The sequence below is a fragment of the Elgaria multicarinata genome, chromosome 1 (genome assembly GCF_023053635.1).
Source record: "Elgaria multicarinata webbii isolate HBS135686 ecotype San Diego chromosome 1, rElgMul1.1.pri, whole genome shotgun sequence".
Classification (NCBI taxonomy): Eukaryota; Metazoa; Chordata; class Lepidosauria; order Squamata; family Anguidae; genus Elgaria; species Elgaria multicarinata.
In genome coordinates, this window is record NC_086171.1 from 17,987,535 (window position 1) to 18,008,337 (window position 20,803).

The 20,803-nt window shown below is 39.7% G+C and overlaps 1 protein-coding gene across 1 annotated transcript in view; it reads left to right on the forward strand.

Annotated features, from left to right (window-relative positions):
* DNAH11 (dynein axonemal heavy chain 11) overlaps positions 1–20,803 on the forward strand; it is a 176,286-nt gene that overhangs the window by 17,541 nt on the left and 137,942 nt on the right. The window contains exons 6-18 of the mRNA XM_063123804.1: positions 453–664; positions 3,151–3,384; positions 4,445–4,612; positions 6,179–6,295; positions 12,737–12,874; positions 12,967–13,091; positions 14,441–14,633; positions 16,604–16,708; positions 17,534–17,929; positions 18,271–18,603; positions 18,774–19,028; positions 19,130–19,299; positions 20,214–20,436. Coding sequence (XP_062979874.1) covers positions 453–664; positions 3,151–3,384; positions 4,445–4,612; positions 6,179–6,295; positions 12,737–12,874; positions 12,967–13,091; positions 14,441–14,633; positions 16,604–16,708; positions 17,534–17,929; positions 18,271–18,603; positions 18,774–19,028; positions 19,130–19,299; positions 20,214–20,436 — 2,669 coding nt within the window. The remainder of the gene's footprint in view (positions 1–452; positions 665–3,150; positions 3,385–4,444; positions 4,613–6,178; positions 6,296–12,736; positions 12,875–12,966; positions 13,092–14,440; positions 14,634–16,603; positions 16,709–17,533; positions 17,930–18,270; positions 18,604–18,773; positions 19,029–19,129; positions 19,300–20,213; positions 20,437–20,803) is intronic.

Genomic DNA, 20,803 nt, shown 5'->3' on the forward strand with positions numbered 1-20,803 from the left:
TCCAGGTGTGCACTGATGCCTGTGGGCACCACATTGCCTACACATGTGCAAAGTAAAACAATGCAACTGTACTATAAACCTATATAGATAACTAAAGTCATATTGGTGGTCTTTTTCTTCCAGCGTTATCTACTTTGAGTTCTAGTTGCTCTTCAAGGTAGAGGTCTTTGCCAGATTTGCTCTCTGTAAATCGCTGTAACGCGATTCACAGTGATTTAATTAAACATGTGGGGCTTTGGACTTGGCACCTTATATTGAGTTCTGGCTGTTGTCCAACCAGCATGCTTTATCATTGGCACAGAAATTGGGCTTCCTTGGAACTTATTTTAGACTGTTTTTTTCTTTTTGCACAGACTTCTACCGACTTATTCTTATTTATTATCCTTCCTTCCTTCCTTCCTTCCTTCCTTCCTTCCTTCCTTCCTTTCTTTCTTTCTTTCTTTCTTTCTTAGCACTTGTTGAAGCCCAGGACATTGAACTATACCTGCGACCTCTGCAAAGACATATTCAGTGTCTTGAAGAGACAGAATTTCCAGAGATACGTATTTTAATTCCCCCTTTGTTCCACACCATCTGTCTGATCTGGAGTCACTCCAAGTTTTACAACATGCCAGCACGAATCATATTTCTACTGCAGGAATTCTGCAATCTGTTCATTGACCAGGTAACACAAATTATGAACAGAAAACTATATTAGCAGGGACAGTACAATTCTATGCCTCTCTACAAAGATGTACATCCCTTTGAGTTCCAGTGGGGATTATTCGTAGTAAATGTGTAGAGGATTGCAGTCTTAGTCAATATGAGACCATTAGTATAAAAAAATGTTAAAGACAAGGGGGAGTATATATTTTTCCACTGGTACTTACTTCTAAATTCCATTTTACAGAGGATTTATCATGAATTCACTGGGGTCCTAGGATACTATTTTTACAATTAAAACTAGATAACAACCAAATAATTATAGTAACAAATTCTGCTATTTAATTAGGGTGACCATATGAAAAGGAGGACAGGGAATTTCAGCAGGTGTCATCTGTATATATGGAGAACCTGGTGAGATTTCCTCTTCATCACAACAGTTAAAGCTGCAGGTGCCCTGCCCTCTTTTAAATCTGGTCACTCTAGTATAGCTCCTGCAGCTTTAACTGTTGTGATGAATTAGGAATTTCACCAGGTTCTCCATATATACAAATGACAGCTGCTGAAATTCGCTTTTCTATGCAGCTGTTAAAGATACAGGAGCCCTGTCCTCCTTTTCATATGGTCACCCTAGGTATTTTATGTGCTCTGTATCAAAAATACAATATACTGTTTGAAGAAGTGGCATTCTTTAAAGATCAGACAGCCTTTTACGAACTGCTTTCATGTTGTACAGCGTCAATTTTTAATACATTGTTAATGGAAATTACTTATCAAATAATAACATTGTGAGCGCAATGTATACTCTTTTCAAAACTATGAGAAATTAATTGGTGAGCTAATTGCTTTATAGTTTGACATAAATAATCTGCCCTATTGGTAAAGGGGCAATCCCAATAATTTACTAAGAACTCTTAACTCTATCTGTAAACAAAATCTCTCATTGTATCAACTGTTTCAGTTACTTAGTTTGCTCATAACTCTAACCTGTGGTTTATTTAACCTATAAGTAACCCATAGTTTATTATTCTACCCAGGATTTGTCTCACAGACAATTGAGCAAACCATGATTTGTTTTCTCAAGCCCTGGGATATTTGATTCCATCCTCCTTCCCCCCTTCCTCTCTTCCCCTGCTGAGTATTCCAAATGTCTTTGCGGTGCTATAGTACTGGCACATAGAATGGCTAGGTGTTTTTTTTAACCACTCTTGCCCCCCGCCTCTGTAGTCTGGTGAAACAACCCATGAACAACTCATGGACTGAGTTCAGACGACACGCTAATCAACAGTTGTTTCCCATTCTGTTCCTATAACACCACCTCACTGATTAGTGTGTCGTCCGAACTCAGCCAAGGTTCTGGATTCACACATAAACAACAACCCATCGTTTAAACAACCTAGAGTTCACAACAAACCATTGGTTCTCTTTCTGGGTTGTTCAAGGTTTAACAACCCATTGTTTGTTAGTGCTGGCTGTCACGTATCAACCCAGAATTCAACTATCCATACCAAGGGTTAGCAATGTGTGTCAGAGTGATGTAGTTTTCTGTGTTGTTTTGTGTTAGAAGCCTTTGTGAGTTTACATCAGCAGGAAAGTTTTGCTCCCACTTTGAACGACAGTGGTTTAGCCTTTTCTCATAAGTGACAGCCCTTCATACCTGTAAGGGATGAAAGTAGTACACTGTTCTTAGGGTCTGTTTAGATAGTGGCAAAAACTGGTGTTTCAAGATTGTGAATACCCTAACCTCTTCTGTCAGCGACCCCTTTGTAGGTGAGCCCTTTGAGACACATTTCACGCCTGCAGTATATTTAACCATCTTCAACACAAACACCCCACCTCTTCTAACTTAGTAGTTATCAAAATAAATTTGCAAGCAGCTTTCAATCTTTCTCTAGCGTGTCGTTGGTCGTTCTGTAAGCCAGCCTCTACACATCTTATGCAAAACTGTAGCAAACTAATTCTGATATCAAGCTGATGGTTGTATGATAAACTGGGTGCACTTACAATTAGAAGATTTTTACTATTTGTGTAGTAAATTTGCATATACCTACTACTTGGCATAGGTATGTAGATTTTGAAAATGTATTATTTATTTGATTTTAATTTCTTGCAAAGTATAGATTTGATGTAGGTATGTGCGGCAAACAGGCTGTGCTGACTCCAGATTTAGTCATACTGAGAGTAAACCCATTGAAATCAATGGGACTTGTTAGGTCTAAATTTGGTACAAACCACATACAGGTTTACTCAGAAAGAAGGCCCACTGAATTCAGTGGAAGTTTCTCCTAGGTAAGTGATTATAGGACTGCAACCTTAGAGTGCATCGATGACATTGTTTTCATGGCAGGCAAGCAGGCATATAATCAATTAGCCCATTTTACTAGTAGCTAAATGAGATAATATTCTTAAATCCTTTACTTTGTAATTAGGTCATTTAGATTAATTACTTCATTGATGGTCCATTGTTGTGTTAGCTTTTTTAAAAAAAATATGCTTTTTTTTCCTTAGGCGATATTGTATCTTTCACCTGAAGATATTATGAAAAGAGAAACTGAAGAAACTTTGGAACAAGTGCAAAAGGCTCTTAATGTTTTAAGGAATTTTAAGAATGCATTTTTCAGTCAAAGAAAAAAGATGGCAATTTATTTCACTAGCAATCAAGAAGTTAAACCATGGGATTTTGAGCCACAAATGGTATTTTCCAGATTTGATACATTCCTAAATCGCTTGGAGAAAGTAGAGGTAATATTTAACAACTGCTATCAGCATTACAGTCAAAGTAGATTACCTGAGAAATTGTTTTTTCTTTTTCTTTAATTTTAAAGGTATATAACCACTCCCCACTTTTCCTGGTATGGGGCTATGCCCTGGAATCTATCTATCATGGGACCCACCCACCCCCTGCATCTATTAATGGGCTGTTCCACCAGGGTAGGGCTTCTCCTGAAGCCTATGTCATGTTAGAATCCATGACTGGGTGTTGAGGCAGAGGACAAGATAAATGCCTCATGAGGTGACTGATTCCTTTCTGCTACTGTATCTAATTGGGTAGGGAACTGCTCTATATTGTTTCCAATGTAGGCTTGAGTCCTTGAAGCTTTCTCTCTGTTGCCCTTCCACTTCCCATTGGTGGGGCTCAAATTTACACTTCTTCCTTCCACCATGACACCCTGCCCTGTAAAAGTAATTGACTGGTTGTTAGTGTGTTTTTAGCTCCTGCTGCCGCCTCTCCTCTTAGAGGAATCTTTCCTTTCCTCTGTGAATCTCAAATCCTTGTCCAAAAACGTTCTGCTGATCATTTGTAGTACAGCTATGCATAGTAGTTTTACCTTCTCCTGTGTAAATGTGAGCAGCCCCAATTCAGATCAGGAGGCGGAGTTAAGCCATCAGGAGAGAGAATTAAACCTTCCCTCAACCCATTTTCCCCTTGAAAACCCTCTCCTCGAAATTCCACTCGTTGTGGCACGATAAAGAAAAAAAAGTCTCCACTGGAGAGTCCATGGTTTGGCCCTGTATATGCTCCTTGTGGCCTCCTTCCTGGTGAGCTATGTGGGTGCTGTGTATCTTCTTCCCTTTATGTGCTGTACTGCAAAATGGTTCTTCTAAGGCACATAAAGAGAGCTAAACTTCTGTCTGGCAGGATCCCTGCAATAGCAGAGGTTTTGTTACCTGTGCCATTGGGGCTGATGGATTGGGGGTATTCTGGTGTGGTATGTATGTTTTTTTGTGTGTGGCTTTTTCAGGGATATGTTTTAATCAGATTTCATTGCAATCATAGTTAATGGTAATCTTATTGTTTTAGGCTATTTTTGTTGCCGTGCTTGAATTTGAAAAACTGGAGAAATTGGAATTTGGTGGAATCAAGGGGAAAACTTTGAATGACCAAATATTCAAGTTGAATGAAGAATTTATGGAGTCTTGTAGCATTTTTAAAGAAAGGGCATATAACCCCTTAGATTACAACAATGTGGTAATTCTTCATTTTGGATATTTGTGTTTGTTTGTTGCTAATCCTTTTAAAAAAATTATAAGTAGGTATAGCATAGGTGGCTGGGAGGAAGGTGTAATGAGAAAATATTAATAAATGTAAACTTTGATTCAAAGACGATGAGGATGAATTTTTTAAATCTCTTGAACTCTGTACTGCTTTCTTCCTTAAGAATGTGTACTTTAGATAACAATTCATCTTGGTAATTTTGTATATAGGATTTACAATACAGTACTGATAATAAACTCATTATATCATCTATATGTTCAGAATTTTCGCTGTACTCTCTACTAATGAGCATTTGAAATATTTGTAGTTTACTCAGTTTGGTGATATGTTTCAATATTATTACATTGAAATACTACTAAAAATTTATAGGGTTTTTTGTGTGTGCAAAACATCAAATACTGATTAGTGTTTTATGTTAGTCAGTTGTTCAGGACTTGGCCTTTAATACAGAAACATTTCTGGTGCATTTCAGAACATTCAGTTCTTGTTTGAAGATTGTTGATTTTTCAGCTTAAGTATATTATTTTGTAATATACTTAAGTATATTGTTAGCTTTATAAGTTATGCTTTATTTGTTGTCACTACAGCCTTTTCATTCATATTTTCAGGAAGTGTTTGTTTTTGGGTTTTGGCATGTTAACTGGAAGCGTTTCCAAACAATAGCTGCGAGCAGAAAAGCTAATACGACAGAAGCTTCAAGATTAAGCCTATGGCAATATAAAATAGCTTCGTTATTATGTTCAACTGCTTTCTGGAAAATGTTTTACATGTGTGTTGAGCAATGAAATTGTCGGGACAGCTCTGATATATTTGGACTGTGGTGTTCAGCTCCACCCACTTGGGTGTAATCTTGCATCCAGTTAGGCTGTCCAAAGTAAATGGGGCTTCAATGTGAGCAGAATTGCAGCCTTTTTTCTTAGCTGGAAACCTCAAGTAATGGTATTTCCCTCTTTTTAGCAATAATTATTTCACTGTATTAATACAGAATATTATTGTACAGAAATAACTGTTAAGATCAAAAGCATTTCGTAGCTGCTTATCCTTTGCCAAAAAGGTATCATATTCAGAATACTTTGGGGGGGGGGGGTTGTACGGGAGAAGACGATCCCACAGGTATCCTGGACCCAAACCATGTAGGGCTTTAAAGGTGATAACCAACACTTTATACTTTGCTCGGAAACTAATTCGCAGCCAGTGAAGAGATTTTAAAACTGGGGTAATGTGGTCACCCCTAGGTGTACCGGTGTTTAGTGAACATGATAAACAACTTTATCCTACCTTTATTTGGCATTCCTTTCTCCAAACTGATTAGGGCTGCTGTCTTATCTGGAAGTAAGCCCCATTGAACTCAGACTAGAATTGGAATCTGTATACCATAGCTTACTCCAAAGTCATTAAATCAATGGCTTTAAATCAATAGTAAAACAATCGATGTTTTATTGCATGTTTTATTATGTTTATGGACTGCATATGTTAAAGAAAGTTTAAAATATGACTTTTCCTTAAAAAATATACTGGTTGTAAATTTGTATTCCATAGGACTTTGAAGAAGATTATGTTGATTTTAAACACAAAATCCTGGAGTTTGAAAGACGCCTTGGATCAATCTTTTGTGTGGGATTTCTTGATTCTTCAGGTTTAGAATCCGCATTCAAGGTCAGTTATGAAGAGCACAACGATAAAAATGTTGCTTCATTCAACTACCACCATTTATCAAATAACATAATTAAAGGTTCTAACTATAAAAATCAGTACATTTAGATATTAGTATCCATGGTGTGTAAGAATAGAAGAGGCATGTGTAAGAAGAGTGTTTCAGAGACACTGAGAAAAATAAAAATAATTTTGGACTGATTTTTGCTCTCCTGTCTTGCATATTAAGTACAAGCATAATCTTTGTGTTTTAAGACGACCCTATGGGAAATTAACTGTCCGTGTTGGGTGTTATCTTAGAAACAGTTTGGAAGTTACTTACTACAAAGAGCATCAAAATTCAGTGGAAAATTATCAAAACTGACCCATGTGTTCCTACCTGATGTGAAAGACAAGATATGACCTCTCCCACCCACAAGTCCACACATGGAAGCCAACTGGGCTAGCTATTGAATATGACAGCATCTTCCACCATACCAGAGTATAATTTAGGGGTGCAGGGCATAAACAGCTCTTTTCTCCCAACAAGAGGGCAACATCCTCTATCCTCTTCCAGCTGAGGCAGCTGCCTCACTCTGCCTAATCATAGGGCTGGCCCAGACAATTATATTGTCCGTGACCTGTTTAAGTGAATGCAAGTGACATAAGAGTTTGCTCTTGAATGTTTCCAGTTTGTTTCAGGGAGGTTTACATAAGTGAATTTCTCAGTCATTTGCTATGTATTTTTTGCTGATGAGAATATAGACATATATCCCTGCTCCTCCTTCCCACTCCCCTTTCCTTTTGTGTCATGTTTTTTAGATTGAAAGACTGTGGGCAGCGACTGCCTTAAGAAATATTTTTGTAAGCCGCCTTGAGAGCCTTTTTGGCTATAGGGTGGGATAAAACTGCTAAAATAAATAAATAAATGAACACTATTATAACACAAGGTTTAAAGTGTACCTGTGAAGGAGTCCCAGGCACCATAGAATACTGTGACACCCCCCCCCCCCCCGTAGGTGGAGAGGGAGGTCTGCTCTGGAGGTCCTCACTTGACAAGTGGCAGTAAGCTCTGTCACCACGGCTGCTCTGGTACAGTAAGGGCAAAAAGCAGACATTATGCGGGCATGTTAGAAGTAGACATGGGGAGGCTTTGGATCCCTTGTTTTCCAGACATACCCCCAGAATGGTGGGTGAGGAGAAAAATTCTGTCAGCCTTTAAGTAGGTCTAGTTGTTGTTGTTTTTACAAAAGACAAAATAGTCTGAAAGAAGTAATTAACTCTTCAGCTTTTTGCACTGGCTGGCACAGGTGATTTCTCCACCATAGATTGTCCCTCCACATCCCTATAGTATTTCTCTGTTAGTGCATGAGATCTTTGTATGCATTTTAACCCATTAATTATAGTTTGTTCATAGATGTGAACATTCTTAACTTGGGCAAAATCTACACCAAGCAGGATATAGTATTTTGAAAACAGTATATGGAATGTGTCCTGGGTCCGAACAGTTGTCAATACTGTTATAAATCATAAGTGTAGATCCTGCTTTGGACTGGTACTCAGAGTTACTTTAGGACCTAAAGTTTAGGTGAACCCAAGTTTTTGCAGAGCCCAGTGAGATTTAAAAACAACAACAATGTTTGAACAGCAGATCCCCATAGTACTAATTGCTTTTACTATTCCATTGACAGGTTTACCAATGCAAGGGGCGGGAGCAGGCTGGGAATGCTATTTGAGAAACCCAAGTTCAGTGCTTTCTTGGGCTTGCAAAAATATTCACACTGTTTTTCAGTTTATTCTTCTTTCGCAATGCATCCGCAATAATAAATTTAACCCTCATGAGTTGAGAGAGAATTTAGATAATTTAGAACCTCCTGTTTGATACTTGGCATTTTGCATAATTTGGTCATCATACGTTGACAGCTACTTTATATTCTTCAAAATAAAAGTAACCTTTTCTGGTATTGATTTTATATGTGAGAATTTTTAAAAGCTTGCATGCACAATGTTTAGCTTATTTAGTCTACTACTATGAGAAGAACAATATTTGCAAACAACATTTTTAATCTTAACCCTAAGCGAAAAATTTGCTATGGAATAGTCAGAGTATCTATTGCCTTACTTAAATGCAGCATAAGAAAGGAAAACTTAACTTATAATATATATTTCTTTTTACCTTGGCCACTAAAATAAACTCTTCATGTTACACTCTGAAGAATGGCTGAAACATGTAACAAATTTATGTTGTTAATTCAATAAACAAAAAACCTACAGTTTATAAAACAACGTTAAGGACGTACACTTTTCCACCAAGCACCAAAAAGCGGGGAAATTGGGAGTTAAGGCTCACCATCCTTAATGCCACATCCTCCCTAAGGAGGCAGAAAGTACCAGTGAAATTCTCATTCTCCCAAAGCAGATAAACCATGAGGACAGGATGGAGAATAGGATATGCAGAGGTGACTGTGGGGTTGTGGAAAACTGATGACGAACAGCTTAGAGCCACCTACTTCTTTTTTTGTTTAGAGCAGCCCTTCCCCAACCTGGTGCCCTCCAAAGGTGTTGGACTGCGACGACAGAGCAGGTAAGAAACCCCCCCCCCTCCTGCCTGGCCCTGCTGCCAGTTAAGCCCCAACCCACTAACGTGCTCCATCGTCACTGGGCCCGGGCTTGAACTAAGCACCCTGGTCCACCCGGAAGCTCAATTCAAGCCTGGGCCTGGTGATGACAGAGCAGGTAAGAACCCCCCCTCCTGCCTGGGCCCTTACCTGGACCTGCTGCCGCTGCTGTGCGAACTATGGCGCCGGCTCCAGGCAAGCCCCCACCCCACTTACCTGCTCCGTCGTCGCTGGGCCCGGGCTTGAATTGAGCGCCCTGGTCCACCCGGAAGCAAGTCCGCGCCTGCAGCCTTGCTTCTGGGTGGACTCGGGGGCTCAATTCAAGCACGGGCCAGGCCATGACGGAGAAGGTAAGTGGTGGGGTGCGGGGGGGGGGGCTTGCCTGGAGCTGCCACCGCAACCGTTTGTGCAGTGGCGGCTCCAGGTAAGGGGCCAGGCAGGAGGGGGGTTGGCTGGAGCTGCTGCAGTTTGTGCAGCGGTGGCAGCGGGTCCAGGTAAGGGGCCAGGCGGGGGAGGGGGGCCCAGGCTTGAATAGAGCCCCTGGGTCCACCCAGAAGCAAGGCTGCAGGTGTGGCCTTGCTTCCGGGTGCACCAGGGCACTCAGTTCAAGCCCTGGCCCAGCAACGACAGAGCAGGTAAGTGGGGTGGGGTGGGGTAGGGGGGGTTTGCCTGGAGCTGCCGCCCTACGTTCCCCATCCTGCTGTCCCAGCATTCCTGACCATGGGACATACTGACTTGCAATGATGGACCGTCACAGACCAACACCTTTGGAGGGCACCAGGTTGGGGAAGGGCTGCTCTAAACAAAAAAAAAGTAGGTGGCTCTAAGTTGTTCGTCATCAGTTTTCCACAACCCCACAGTTACCTCTGCATATCCTATTCTCCATCCTGTCCTCATGGTTTATCTGCTTTGGGAGAATGAGAATTTCACTGGTACATTCTGCCTCCTTAGGGAGGATGTGGCGTTAAGGCTGGTGAGCCTTAACTCCCAATTTCCCCGCATTTTGGTGCTTGGTGGAAAAGTGTACGTCCTTAACGTTGTTTTATAAACCGTAGGTTTTTTGTTTATTGAATTTCATGGCTTTTTGTAAAGGATGACCAGAGCCCTGCCCTCTTTTAAATGTGGTCACTGTAGTATAGCTCCTGCAGCTTTAACTGTTGTGATGAAGAGGAAATTTCAGCAGGTTCTGCATGCATACAAATGACACCTGCTGAAATTCCCTTTTCTATGCAACTGTTAAAGATACAGGAGCCCTGTCCTCCTTTCCATATGGCTAGGGTGACCATATGAAAAGGAGGACAGGGCTCCTGTATCTTTAACAGTTGTATAGAAAAGGACATTTCAGCAGGTGTCATTTGTACGCATGCATCACCTGGTGAAATTCCATCTTCATCCCAACAGTGAAAGCTGGAGGAGCTATACTAGAGTGACCACATTTAAAAGAGGGCAGGGCTTCTGCAGCTTTCACTGTTGGGATGAAGAGGAAATTTCACCAGGTGATGCATGTGTACAAATGACACCTGCTGAAATGTCCTTTTCTATACAACTGTTAAAGATACAGGAGCCCTGTCCTCCTTTCCATATGGCTAGGGTGACCATATGCAAAGGAGTACAGGGCTCCTGTTTCTTTAACAGTTGTATAGAAAAGGGAATTTCAGCAGGTGTCATTTGCATGCATGCAGCACCTGGTGAAATTCCCCCCCCCCCCAAACCCCACCGTCCCGTCCTGACTGCACCCGCCCACCCACTCCCCACGTCACTTACCTGCTCCTAGCAGGTCCGGGATTAAATGGAACCCCCACCCCCCCTTGCTCACTCTCTCCCACCCACCCCACTCCCGCCCACCCCGCTCGCTTGCTACGGCCGCCCCGCACCCGGCCCTCCACTTCCGCCCCCCATTCGCTCGCTCTCTCCCACCCCCGCCCGCTCCCTCCTGCCCCCTCGCTCGCTCTCTCCCGCCCGCCCACTCCCGCCCCCCTAGCTCGCTCTCTCACACACCCCGCACCTGGCGGCTCCAGGCAAGGCCCCCCCAACTTACCTCATCCCTTCAGGGATGAGCGCAAACCGCGCTCTCCCTTTTCTCCCCTTCCCTCTGGGGAATCTGACGCTGACGCACATGCGTTAGCTTATCAGATTCCCCATAGGGAAACATGGGGTTTTTTAAAAAAGGATTAAAAATTGATGGAATGGTCTTTTGAAAAAAGAAAGACCATTCCATCAATGGGGAGTATATGGCAATGCAATCCTACTAATGGATTGCATGGGGAGGCTTCCAATTTGGCGCTATAAGTGCGCAAAAAAATGGTCGCCAACCCGGAAGTAAGTCTGATCACTTTGAAACAGACATGCTTCCCCCCTTTTTTCTGCTTTAAACTCCCATCCAGCCCTCAATAGTTCACCAATCTTCCTGAAACGCATAGGGTATGTAAAGCCAGCATTTCTTACTGGCAGTACTGCGTTTCAGAAAGGTTGCTGAAATATTTTTCATTTTAGGCTGCTAGGTTGACCCACCCCCCAGTAACTCCATTTAACATGGCGGAATGCTTGTTTTACTGACCGTCCTTAACTACAGGGAACACGACTGTGTTCCCTGTAATTATAGCTACACTCCAAATATTTACTGTTCACTTTGGGCTAGTTTGAGCACAACATTCCTGGATAACAACACATTGGGCAGTTGCCAGCTGTGTCATTCTGTTAGTGCAAATGATGTTGCACTAGCAGCAACTAGGTTCTGAACTATGCACAAGTTAATACTCCAACAAAAGCTACAGTTGTGCAAGTGGTTGTGCATTATGCTTGTGCAACCCATTGCAAAACTGCTTTCGCAAACGTAACTTTATTTAGATTTTTATCTTGTGCATAGTTCAGAACCTAGTTTCTGTTAGTGCGACATCACTTGCGCAAGCATAATGAGCAACCACTTGTGCAACAGAAAGATTCAGTGGAGTTCTGCTAGCAATATTTGAGTTTGTGGAATGACACTTTTGGATACTGCCCAAAGTTTATTCAACTGGGAACATGCATTGAGTTCATATGTTCCTCCTCTCCTCTTGTGCCAACTTTGGTGCTTTGATCCTAGTCCTTTTAAGCCACACTTCCTGGTGCATCCAAAATAGGGAATTGTGGTTTAATTGTGGTTTACTAATCAGGATTAAACTGACATTAAATCACAGTCCCCTGTTTGGAACATAACAGGGGACTCTGGTTTAAAGAAAGCAGAATTGAACCGTCAAAGTTGGTTGGCATACAAGGTGAAGAGAAGCATGGTGGGAGTTCATCAGTTGGATGTTTGTTCTTAGGTTAAGTGAAGAATTTTATATCCAAACTCCCCCATTATGTGCAGTTTAACTTCTTGTTCTAAATTCTGTATCTTGGTAGTCTGGGCATTGAATTAGTACAGGGTCTATTCTGCAAACTAAAAACAAACAAACATGTGCCACAATAATTCAATTTTTCCAGGAAGATAAACAGAATTCTGTGATCAGTACAAGTTAACCAAATTTGTGCATATTTAATTATCTTGCATAATGCATCTGACTTACATTGCCCATGGTATGTACGGTTATTTTTTCCGACCTGATATAGTTTCTGATCAAGCAGGTAAAAGCAGTTAAATGAGGACTCTAGCTTTGTTTCTATCACATTAACACTTTACTTTTACGACATGTAGATTTTATTACTAACGTTTCAGTCCTACCGTGGTCTTTTAGGTTATTGTACTAACTTTCTGCATTGGAAAAAAACTATTCTGATCTCATTTGGGATTTTTGGTATCACTGTATCCAGGTAGGAAGAAATAAAAATAGACTCATGTAATCGGGAGTTCTGTCTTTTATTCATATAGCTTTTAGCCATTCTTGGATATTTTTTGGAGAAGCCTCTTATCGCAGACATTTTTAGCCCAAATTACAAAATTTTACTGCAGATGTTCAGTGAAGAGCTGGATAATTGCAAACACTTCTACAGTGAGCACATTAAAAAGGTATGTGACAAACTAAGAACAAAATGTTCCATGTGCACTTCTCTCATAATCTCTTTACTCATAATAACTCAGGTATTCTTTAAATATTACAGGTGGAGGAGGGGAATGAAATAATAAATAAAAACATGCCATTTACTTCAGGAAACCTTAAATGGTCCAAAGAAATTAAAGCCCGTATACAGTCATTCTGGTCAAAGTTCTCATTTGTTTCCCACCCGTAAGTATATCTTTTTAGGATTGGGAAATGTTCATGAAAAATATTAAGATTGTAGTTTGGTTGTCTCTTTCAGTCTTTCAAGGCATCCATTGTTTTAGAGTTTCATCATCTCATATCAAATAGTTTTTCTGGAATGTATATGGTGACTAAAGAAATTTATAGTGCAATCTTATGCTTATCTACTCAGAAGAAAGACCAACTGAGTTTAATAAGGTTTATTCTCTGGTGAGTATAGGATTACAGCCTTCGTCCATATTTGTACATTTTGTACAGATGAAAGCGGGGAAATAAGAGGAAAATACCAAAGGCATTTCCCCATGCATTTCTCCAGAATGTTTCTGAGAAATTTCATGAAAAATGAAACACACAAAATAAAAGATTCTGCTCTAGAATTTGCATTGAAATTTGTTCTGTAATGTGGGCTCACTTTTCTTGTTTGCTAGAATTTGTGTATCATTCTCAAAAATGAATAAATTAAATAAAAAAAGTGAATTCTCATGGGCTATAAATGATGCAAGTCACATTCTGTTTACAATGCAATGCTGTGCTTATTTTCTGAGAAGTAAGTCCCATTGACTTTAATGAGGCTTACTTCAAATTTAGTATGTGTAGGATTGCAGGGTGAGAATAACCTCTACTGAACTTAATGGGACTTATATCTGAATTACATCTGAATATAAGAATGTACTGTCAGTGAATCTTTACAAAGTGCTTGCTCCCTAGTCTAGATGAATGGGATTCTGCTTTGTATCATTTGGATGGAAATCTTGGCTTTTCTTTTCAGCTGTGTCAAGTGTGGCACAGATTCAAAATGGTTAGAAACATGATATAAGGGCAGTAGAAAAAAATGCAATGATAAAAGTATACTTTATTGTCTCTCTTTGCTACAGCTTTTGCCAGAGAAAAAATTCCCTCATTCATATTTATGTATTTGACTTATTACTCAGATTTGTATACCACTTTCCACGGAGGTATCAAACTGGTTAAATTAAAATAATTACATTATTTTAATTATATAATAAATTATAACGTCATTGATGGGGGAAGGCGTTGAGGGTGCCTTGTGCAAAACCTGGAACCAGCACTAAGTGGTGAGGTGCTGGAAGGGCACACAATTCTGTATGCCTCTGAAGCTAGTATGTGCCCTTCGGTGTAGTGGAGCACACTGTCTCATCACCAGTGTTGAAGAAACATTCAACTGCCAGTCCAGCTCTGTGCATGGAATGGGAGCCATTTTGTCTATCACCTCAGGAAACAAACTGTCTTGACAAAGCATTTGTGTGACCACATTTCCATCCACATCATTCTGTAAGCAGCTTACTAGTATATTATAATTTCTTTCTTTTTAGAATCTTAGAAAGCCCAGAAGCTACTTTAATCCATCAGAAATATATGGAGATGTTGACCTTACTCAACCAGTATGAAGATCAGATTTATTATAAATGGAAATCCAAGGTGGATGCTGTTTGTCAAATTAATTTAGATCAACCTCTAATTAAGCGCAATGAAGATGATCTCCTTAATGTAAATTTTGATCCTAAGGTATGGTACAAACACTTTTATTGTCTAGATAAATTGACCTGTTATATATCTTGGGATGGATCCAGGCTTAGTCATACTTGGGTTAGTCAGCCCATTGATTTCAATGGGTCTACTGTAAGTATGACTAAGTCCGAATCTAATCCCTTAAAATAATGAACAAGCAGAAAATATGAATAACAATCAAAGTGAATGGCAGTATAGTTCATGCCTACTCAGAAGTAATCCCCTTTGGGTTCAATAGGAGTTACTTCCATGAAAGTGTGTATGGGATTGCAACATTTTAATGTTAAAAGAAGTACTTTACTTCAGTTAGAGTACTCTGGCACTGAGAATTTTTGTTGTTCAAAAGTTTAAACTGCCTAAGTCTTCTTTATAGTAGGGATATGTGCAAGACAATAGCTGATGTATTCAGGGGATAGGAGAGTTGTTATCATTACTGTCAAATCCAGTGGTGGCTGGTGCTTCCAACAAGTGGGAGTATTATATGTTTTCCCCACCACTTTGCTAAGCCAGTTCTACCATATCCTCCCTCATTTCTGCCCACCCAAAGCTGCTTCTATCTTCTCAACCACAGCTCTTACAAAATAGGGCAGGGCTCCTGCAGCTTTAACTGTTGGGATGAAGAGGGAATTTCACCAGGTGCCGCATGCATACAAATGACACCTGCTGAAATTCCCTTTTCTATACAACTGTTAAAGATACAGGAGCTCTGTCCTCCTTTCCATAGGGTCACCCTAGGTTACTTGGAAACTGCCCCCCCCATCTTCAGACTACGAATTTCACAATGCAAAAACTAAATCAAGGGTATGCCCTGCTTCATGTGTTGGGCCGATGATATACTGAGATAGTGCCATGGTTGTCATGGAAGCCATGAAGTCCTGAGTTGGAACTCTAGAGACAGCTTCAGCATGGAAGTTGAAGTCACCCAGAACCACCATCCTGAATTCCTCCAACACCACACTTGAGACTGCCTATGCCAGCTCAGTCAGGAAGGATGCTAGGCAGCAGTGTTGGCAGTATAGCAGCAGCATCCTCAATCTGTCACTGTGGACTAGCACTAGGTGCAACCCTCAAGCCTGTTCCAAGGTGGAATGGTTTACTGGTGACAGAGATGGAGATTCACTATGAACCACAGCAACTTCCCCCCACCTCTCCGGCCCTCCAACCTACGTTGCACTGCACCAACTACCCAGATAAGCAGATCAACACCATTCAGCTCACCCAAATATCAGTAATGCATGCCAGGTCAGCCTTTCTATCCACAATTAAATCAGGAATTAGTGTGATCTTATTGCAGACCAACCTGTGTAAATATTGCAGTTAAGGTATTTTTCAGTGGATACTATATGTAGAGCTGAGATGTAAATTTCATCCTTGTCCTGTGTTTGGTATAATAAATGTTGATGCTTCTGTTCTTAGAAAGTCCTGTAATCCAAATTATAGATTTTTTTTTCAGACTGGGTATGAAAGTTCCTACTTTAGTGCATGAGTCTATCTGTATTCTTTCCAAACCATTTCATTTTATATTTCTATCATAAATGGTGTGAACATAAGAAGAATACTACTTATGTAGTAGACCAAAGGCCTATCTAGTCCAACATCCTGCTTTCCAGATGCATCTTGGGAAGCACAGAAGCAGCACATGAGGGCAACAGCCGTCTCCTGCTTTTGTTCCCAGGGAGTGGTATTCAGGAGCATGCTGCCTCTGATTCTGGAGGAAGCAATTAGTCATCATGGCTACAAGTCATTGATAGCCTTATCTATGAATTTGTCTAATCCCCTTTTAAAGCCATCCAAATTGGTAGACACCATCACAAATCTTGTAGTAGTGAATTTCATAGTTTAACTATGCACTGTGTGACGAAATAATTCTTTCTGTGAAACTAGAATCTCGGAATGAGTAAACACTTAAAATGTATACAGTATGCAATACTACCCTGTGAAAGATTTTGTTTGTTTGTTTCTTGTAGTTATTTGCTGTTCTAAGAGATGTGAAATATCTCTTGCTTTTGGATCAACCTGATATTCCAAGTTCAGCTTTAGAGTTATATGAGAAAAGGGGAACATTTGCTAAGGTATGTGCTTTTAGCAGTCTGTGTTCATTTTGAACACAGACTGTATATTCTCGTTAGTATAGATGATGTTTTTCTTTCCTTTGTGGCAACTTAAAGTAACTGGAAAATTCTAGGCACTGTATAGAATCATGTTGAGAACTAAAGCATATTTTCCTTCAAGTCCATGGGTATGGTACTTGATTTCCCACAAGGCTATTGTTTCTCAATAGATGGCCTGAAGGCCCACATTAGGGTCACTGATCTGCCTATTCTCATATTTTCCTTTTTTAAAATCAACAGTGCCCTTACGCTGGTCCTTTCCTTACCTGCTCTTTAGCTGTTAGAAGCCTTAAAGTGCAACCCAATGCACATTTAGACAGAAAAAAGGCCTGCAACTCCAGGCATGACCCCAGCTACCCATGCTTAATTCTTAGTTACAGAATTGAAATAAATAGAAACTGATTTTAGCTGTCTAAATAGTTTTCAATTTTGGATATTTAATTTTTATGCTATATTTTATTGCGTCATTAACTCTTCAAAACTGCCCAGAGAGCTTCAGCTACTGAGCAGTATATGAATGAAATAAAGAGAATTAATAAGAATAGAATAATTACTCATGCAAAGTGTTATAAGGAAATATGGTGAGTGGACCAGAGACACAGGTGACCTTAGAGAATGCTAGACATGCTGAAAAGATAGAGATATCCATCCAGCAGCTTGAGTACTATCTCCATCAAGAACCATATAGACATTAGTTTGTATTGTTTCACAGCAGAGATTTCAACCTTTTCTTCTTCTTTTTTTTCTTGTTGTTGTTGTTGTAATTGTTGTTTCTTATACAAACAGTACATAGGAAATCTTGAACTTGTAGTCCAGTGGTATAATAAGGTTAAACAGACTGTTCTGGAGGTAGAGTACCCTCTGATTGAAAAAGAGCTGAGAACAGCTGATGATCAGCTAAAGGAAGCAGAAGAAGTATTTACATGGCAGGAAGAGAACTGTTGGGAGTACATTGAGTTTGTGAAAGCTAAAGTTCATGACTTGGAGCAGAGACTTCAAAAGTCAAAGGACAATGTTAAGATCATTCAGCAAATTCTGAAGTGTTGGATGGAGCAACCCCTCTTTTCTAGAAAAGACAATAAAAAAGAAGCTTTGTTGAACCTGGAGGACAAAGACGATAGACTTGCTAAAAAATTCATGTCATTTCAAGAAGATGGCTACAGGATCCATAGACTTGTAGAGGTAATACCTGGTGCAAGTTAGCATGATAAGAGAGGAATATTTTGATTTTTGCAGCACATGTACCAACACATCAGTCACTGCAAAAATATAGTCAAATGTGGGATGACAATTACTAATTAAGGATGATAAAATGTTGCTTTACCATTTCATGCCCTTTAGTATGAAAACTATTATTAATCAGATTCATTGATAGAGCTGTTTTGGTGCTAATTTTGTACACGTGAAAGTATCCTCAGTTCACCATGTGGAGCTGGTTTCCAGTTACTCAATTAAGTAGTTATTTAAATGAAAACTGTCATAAGAGAAGAATTAAAGTGTTTATTTTTGGTGTGTCTCTTTAGGAAAACCTAATGCTCTTTAAAGCAGATCCAGAATCAGATTCTTGGAAGATTTACCTGGAATTCGTTGATGACATTATAGCTGATGGCTTTTTCAGTGCCATAATGCACAATTTAAACTTTTTCTTAGAAAACACAGAAAAACTCTTGAAGCCAGCTCCATTATTTCAGGTTCAAATGACACTAAGTACCCTAGAAATTGAATTCCAACCTTCACTGGACAAGGAAGCTGGAGATGGCTTTTATGATCTAATAGATGAACTTTTAAGTGATATTTTCAAAATATCTGCCCAGGTGAAAAGAGTGGCAACACATCTGGAAATACAACATTACCAGGTAATGTAATTTAACTATTTAACTTAATTAAATATGTAACTTAGAAGAAAAATGAAGTGCACAGACCAGCTCATTTAAAAATGTAAGTGCTACTCATATACAATACAAAGAAGGAGTAACAGTATTACAATTGTGGAAATAAGTTTCCCTCTGATTTTCTTTGGACATAGAATGACATGGGCAGTATATCAGAACTGTCTGAGACCAGGCAAAAGATTATGGACAGAGTGACAGATGTCATCACCAAAGCTGTGGACTTCAGAAACTCTCTTGATTCTTATGCATATCTATGGGTAGATGACAGATCAGAATTTATGAAACAATTTCTGTTCTACGGTCCTGTGTTAACCTCAGAAGAAACAGAGACACGTGCAGATGTTGGGGCCCTTGATCAACGCCCAATAACTGAACAATTTAAAGAGCAGGCAAGAAAGTGGATACTTTTTGTATATTTAAATTCAGAATCCCTCCCCAATGTGAAATTAGTTGAAGTGTTATATCTGTAATACATTTTTATTTGTTGTAGATTGATATCTATGAGAACCTTTACATTCAGATGAGCAAATTTGAAGACTTCAGAATTTTTGAAGGCTGGCTTAAGATGGATATGAAACCTTTCAAAATTAGTTTGCTGAACATTATTAAGAAGTGGAGCTGGATGTTCAAAGAGTATCTCCTGAGATTTGTTGTTGACAGGTAAAATGGCATTTTTATAAAATAATGTTTTTGATTTATTGATTTTTTTTAAGTGACAAGTTGAAACCTGTGAGAATTTGTAGGAGAAGGGTAAATATCGACTTGGAAGAACAACATTCTCCAAGCCCAATTCCACCCCCATGATCCTTTTCAGTAATTAAGGGTCAGTCCCCCTACTGAGGGTGAGGAATTGGCCTCTGAGGGTGTGTGCACATAGCCTGAAGCCTAAAGGGTCCTATAGGGGTGTGGAATTGATCCTGGGGAGTACATACTATTGTGCAGGATGGAACAGATATTGAGAGGGATTGAAGAAACAAAGAGATCCCAGCTCTTGTTCTGGTAATATTTCTCTTCTTCTCCACACACACACCCTGCCCCCGTTCTTCTTTAAGTGTAGCATACCCAAACTGTTTTAATAATATTTGACATTATACTCTAAATAATAGTGATTGAAATGGTCATTACATGTTTACTTATATTAGAAAAGATTGCATTTTATTTCATTTATGACATTGTCATACCACCGAATAGGCAAAGGTCTCTGGGTGGTTTACAAAGATTAAACCCTAAATATACAATATGTAATACCATAATATAAAACCATTTGCATATAAAAACAGAAAAGTAATTTTGCACAATAAACAATAAAAATCCCAGGACCCATTAATTTTTCTCTAATATGCTGTCAAATGCCTGGGAGTAGAGCAATGTCGTAATCTAGTGCCAGAAAGATGACAATGTTGGCATCAGGTATACCTCACAATGAGCCCATAAGCAGGGGGCCACCATCAAGAAGAACCTCTCCCTTATTGCCGTCCTCTGAACTTCCATCTGGCATTGAATCTCTCTCTCTCTCTCTCTCTCTCTCTCTCTCTCTCTCTCTCTCTCTCTCTCTCTCTCTCTCTCTCTGACAGCCTAGCTGACCTAGAAGAATTCATTAAAATGACTGATGCTGGTCTCCACAAAGAGTTAGAAGAAGGTGATTATAATGGACTCATAGACGTTATGGTTCACCTCCTCGCTGTGAAACACAGGCAGGCAGCTACAGATGACCTTTTTGAGCCTCTAAAAGATACTATTATACTCTTGGAAAGCTATGGACAGAAGATGCCAGATCATATTTATGTCCAAGTGGAGGTACTGTACATTTGGAAAAATACTCTATACTGTTCTTCTGAATAAGGCCCACTGAAATAAATAGATGTACAAGAGTTTCTCTAATGTCTAAAGGGCTTGGTTGGAAGAATTTCCTGGTAGACTGGGCCCATTGTTCCCCAGTTTGTTGTTTTTCTTATTGTTGCACTGTGTCAATGACTGGGTTCAGAGAACACAATGACTAACAGTGGTTTAAATACTCAACAGTTGATTATTTAACTCACTGTTATCATGTTGTCTGCAAGAATTTTTTTAAACCAGTGATTTATTATTTGGCCAAATAACCCACACAAAGAACCAACGCTGTGCAAAGTTGGCTATTTGAACCACCGTTGGTTATCGTGTTATG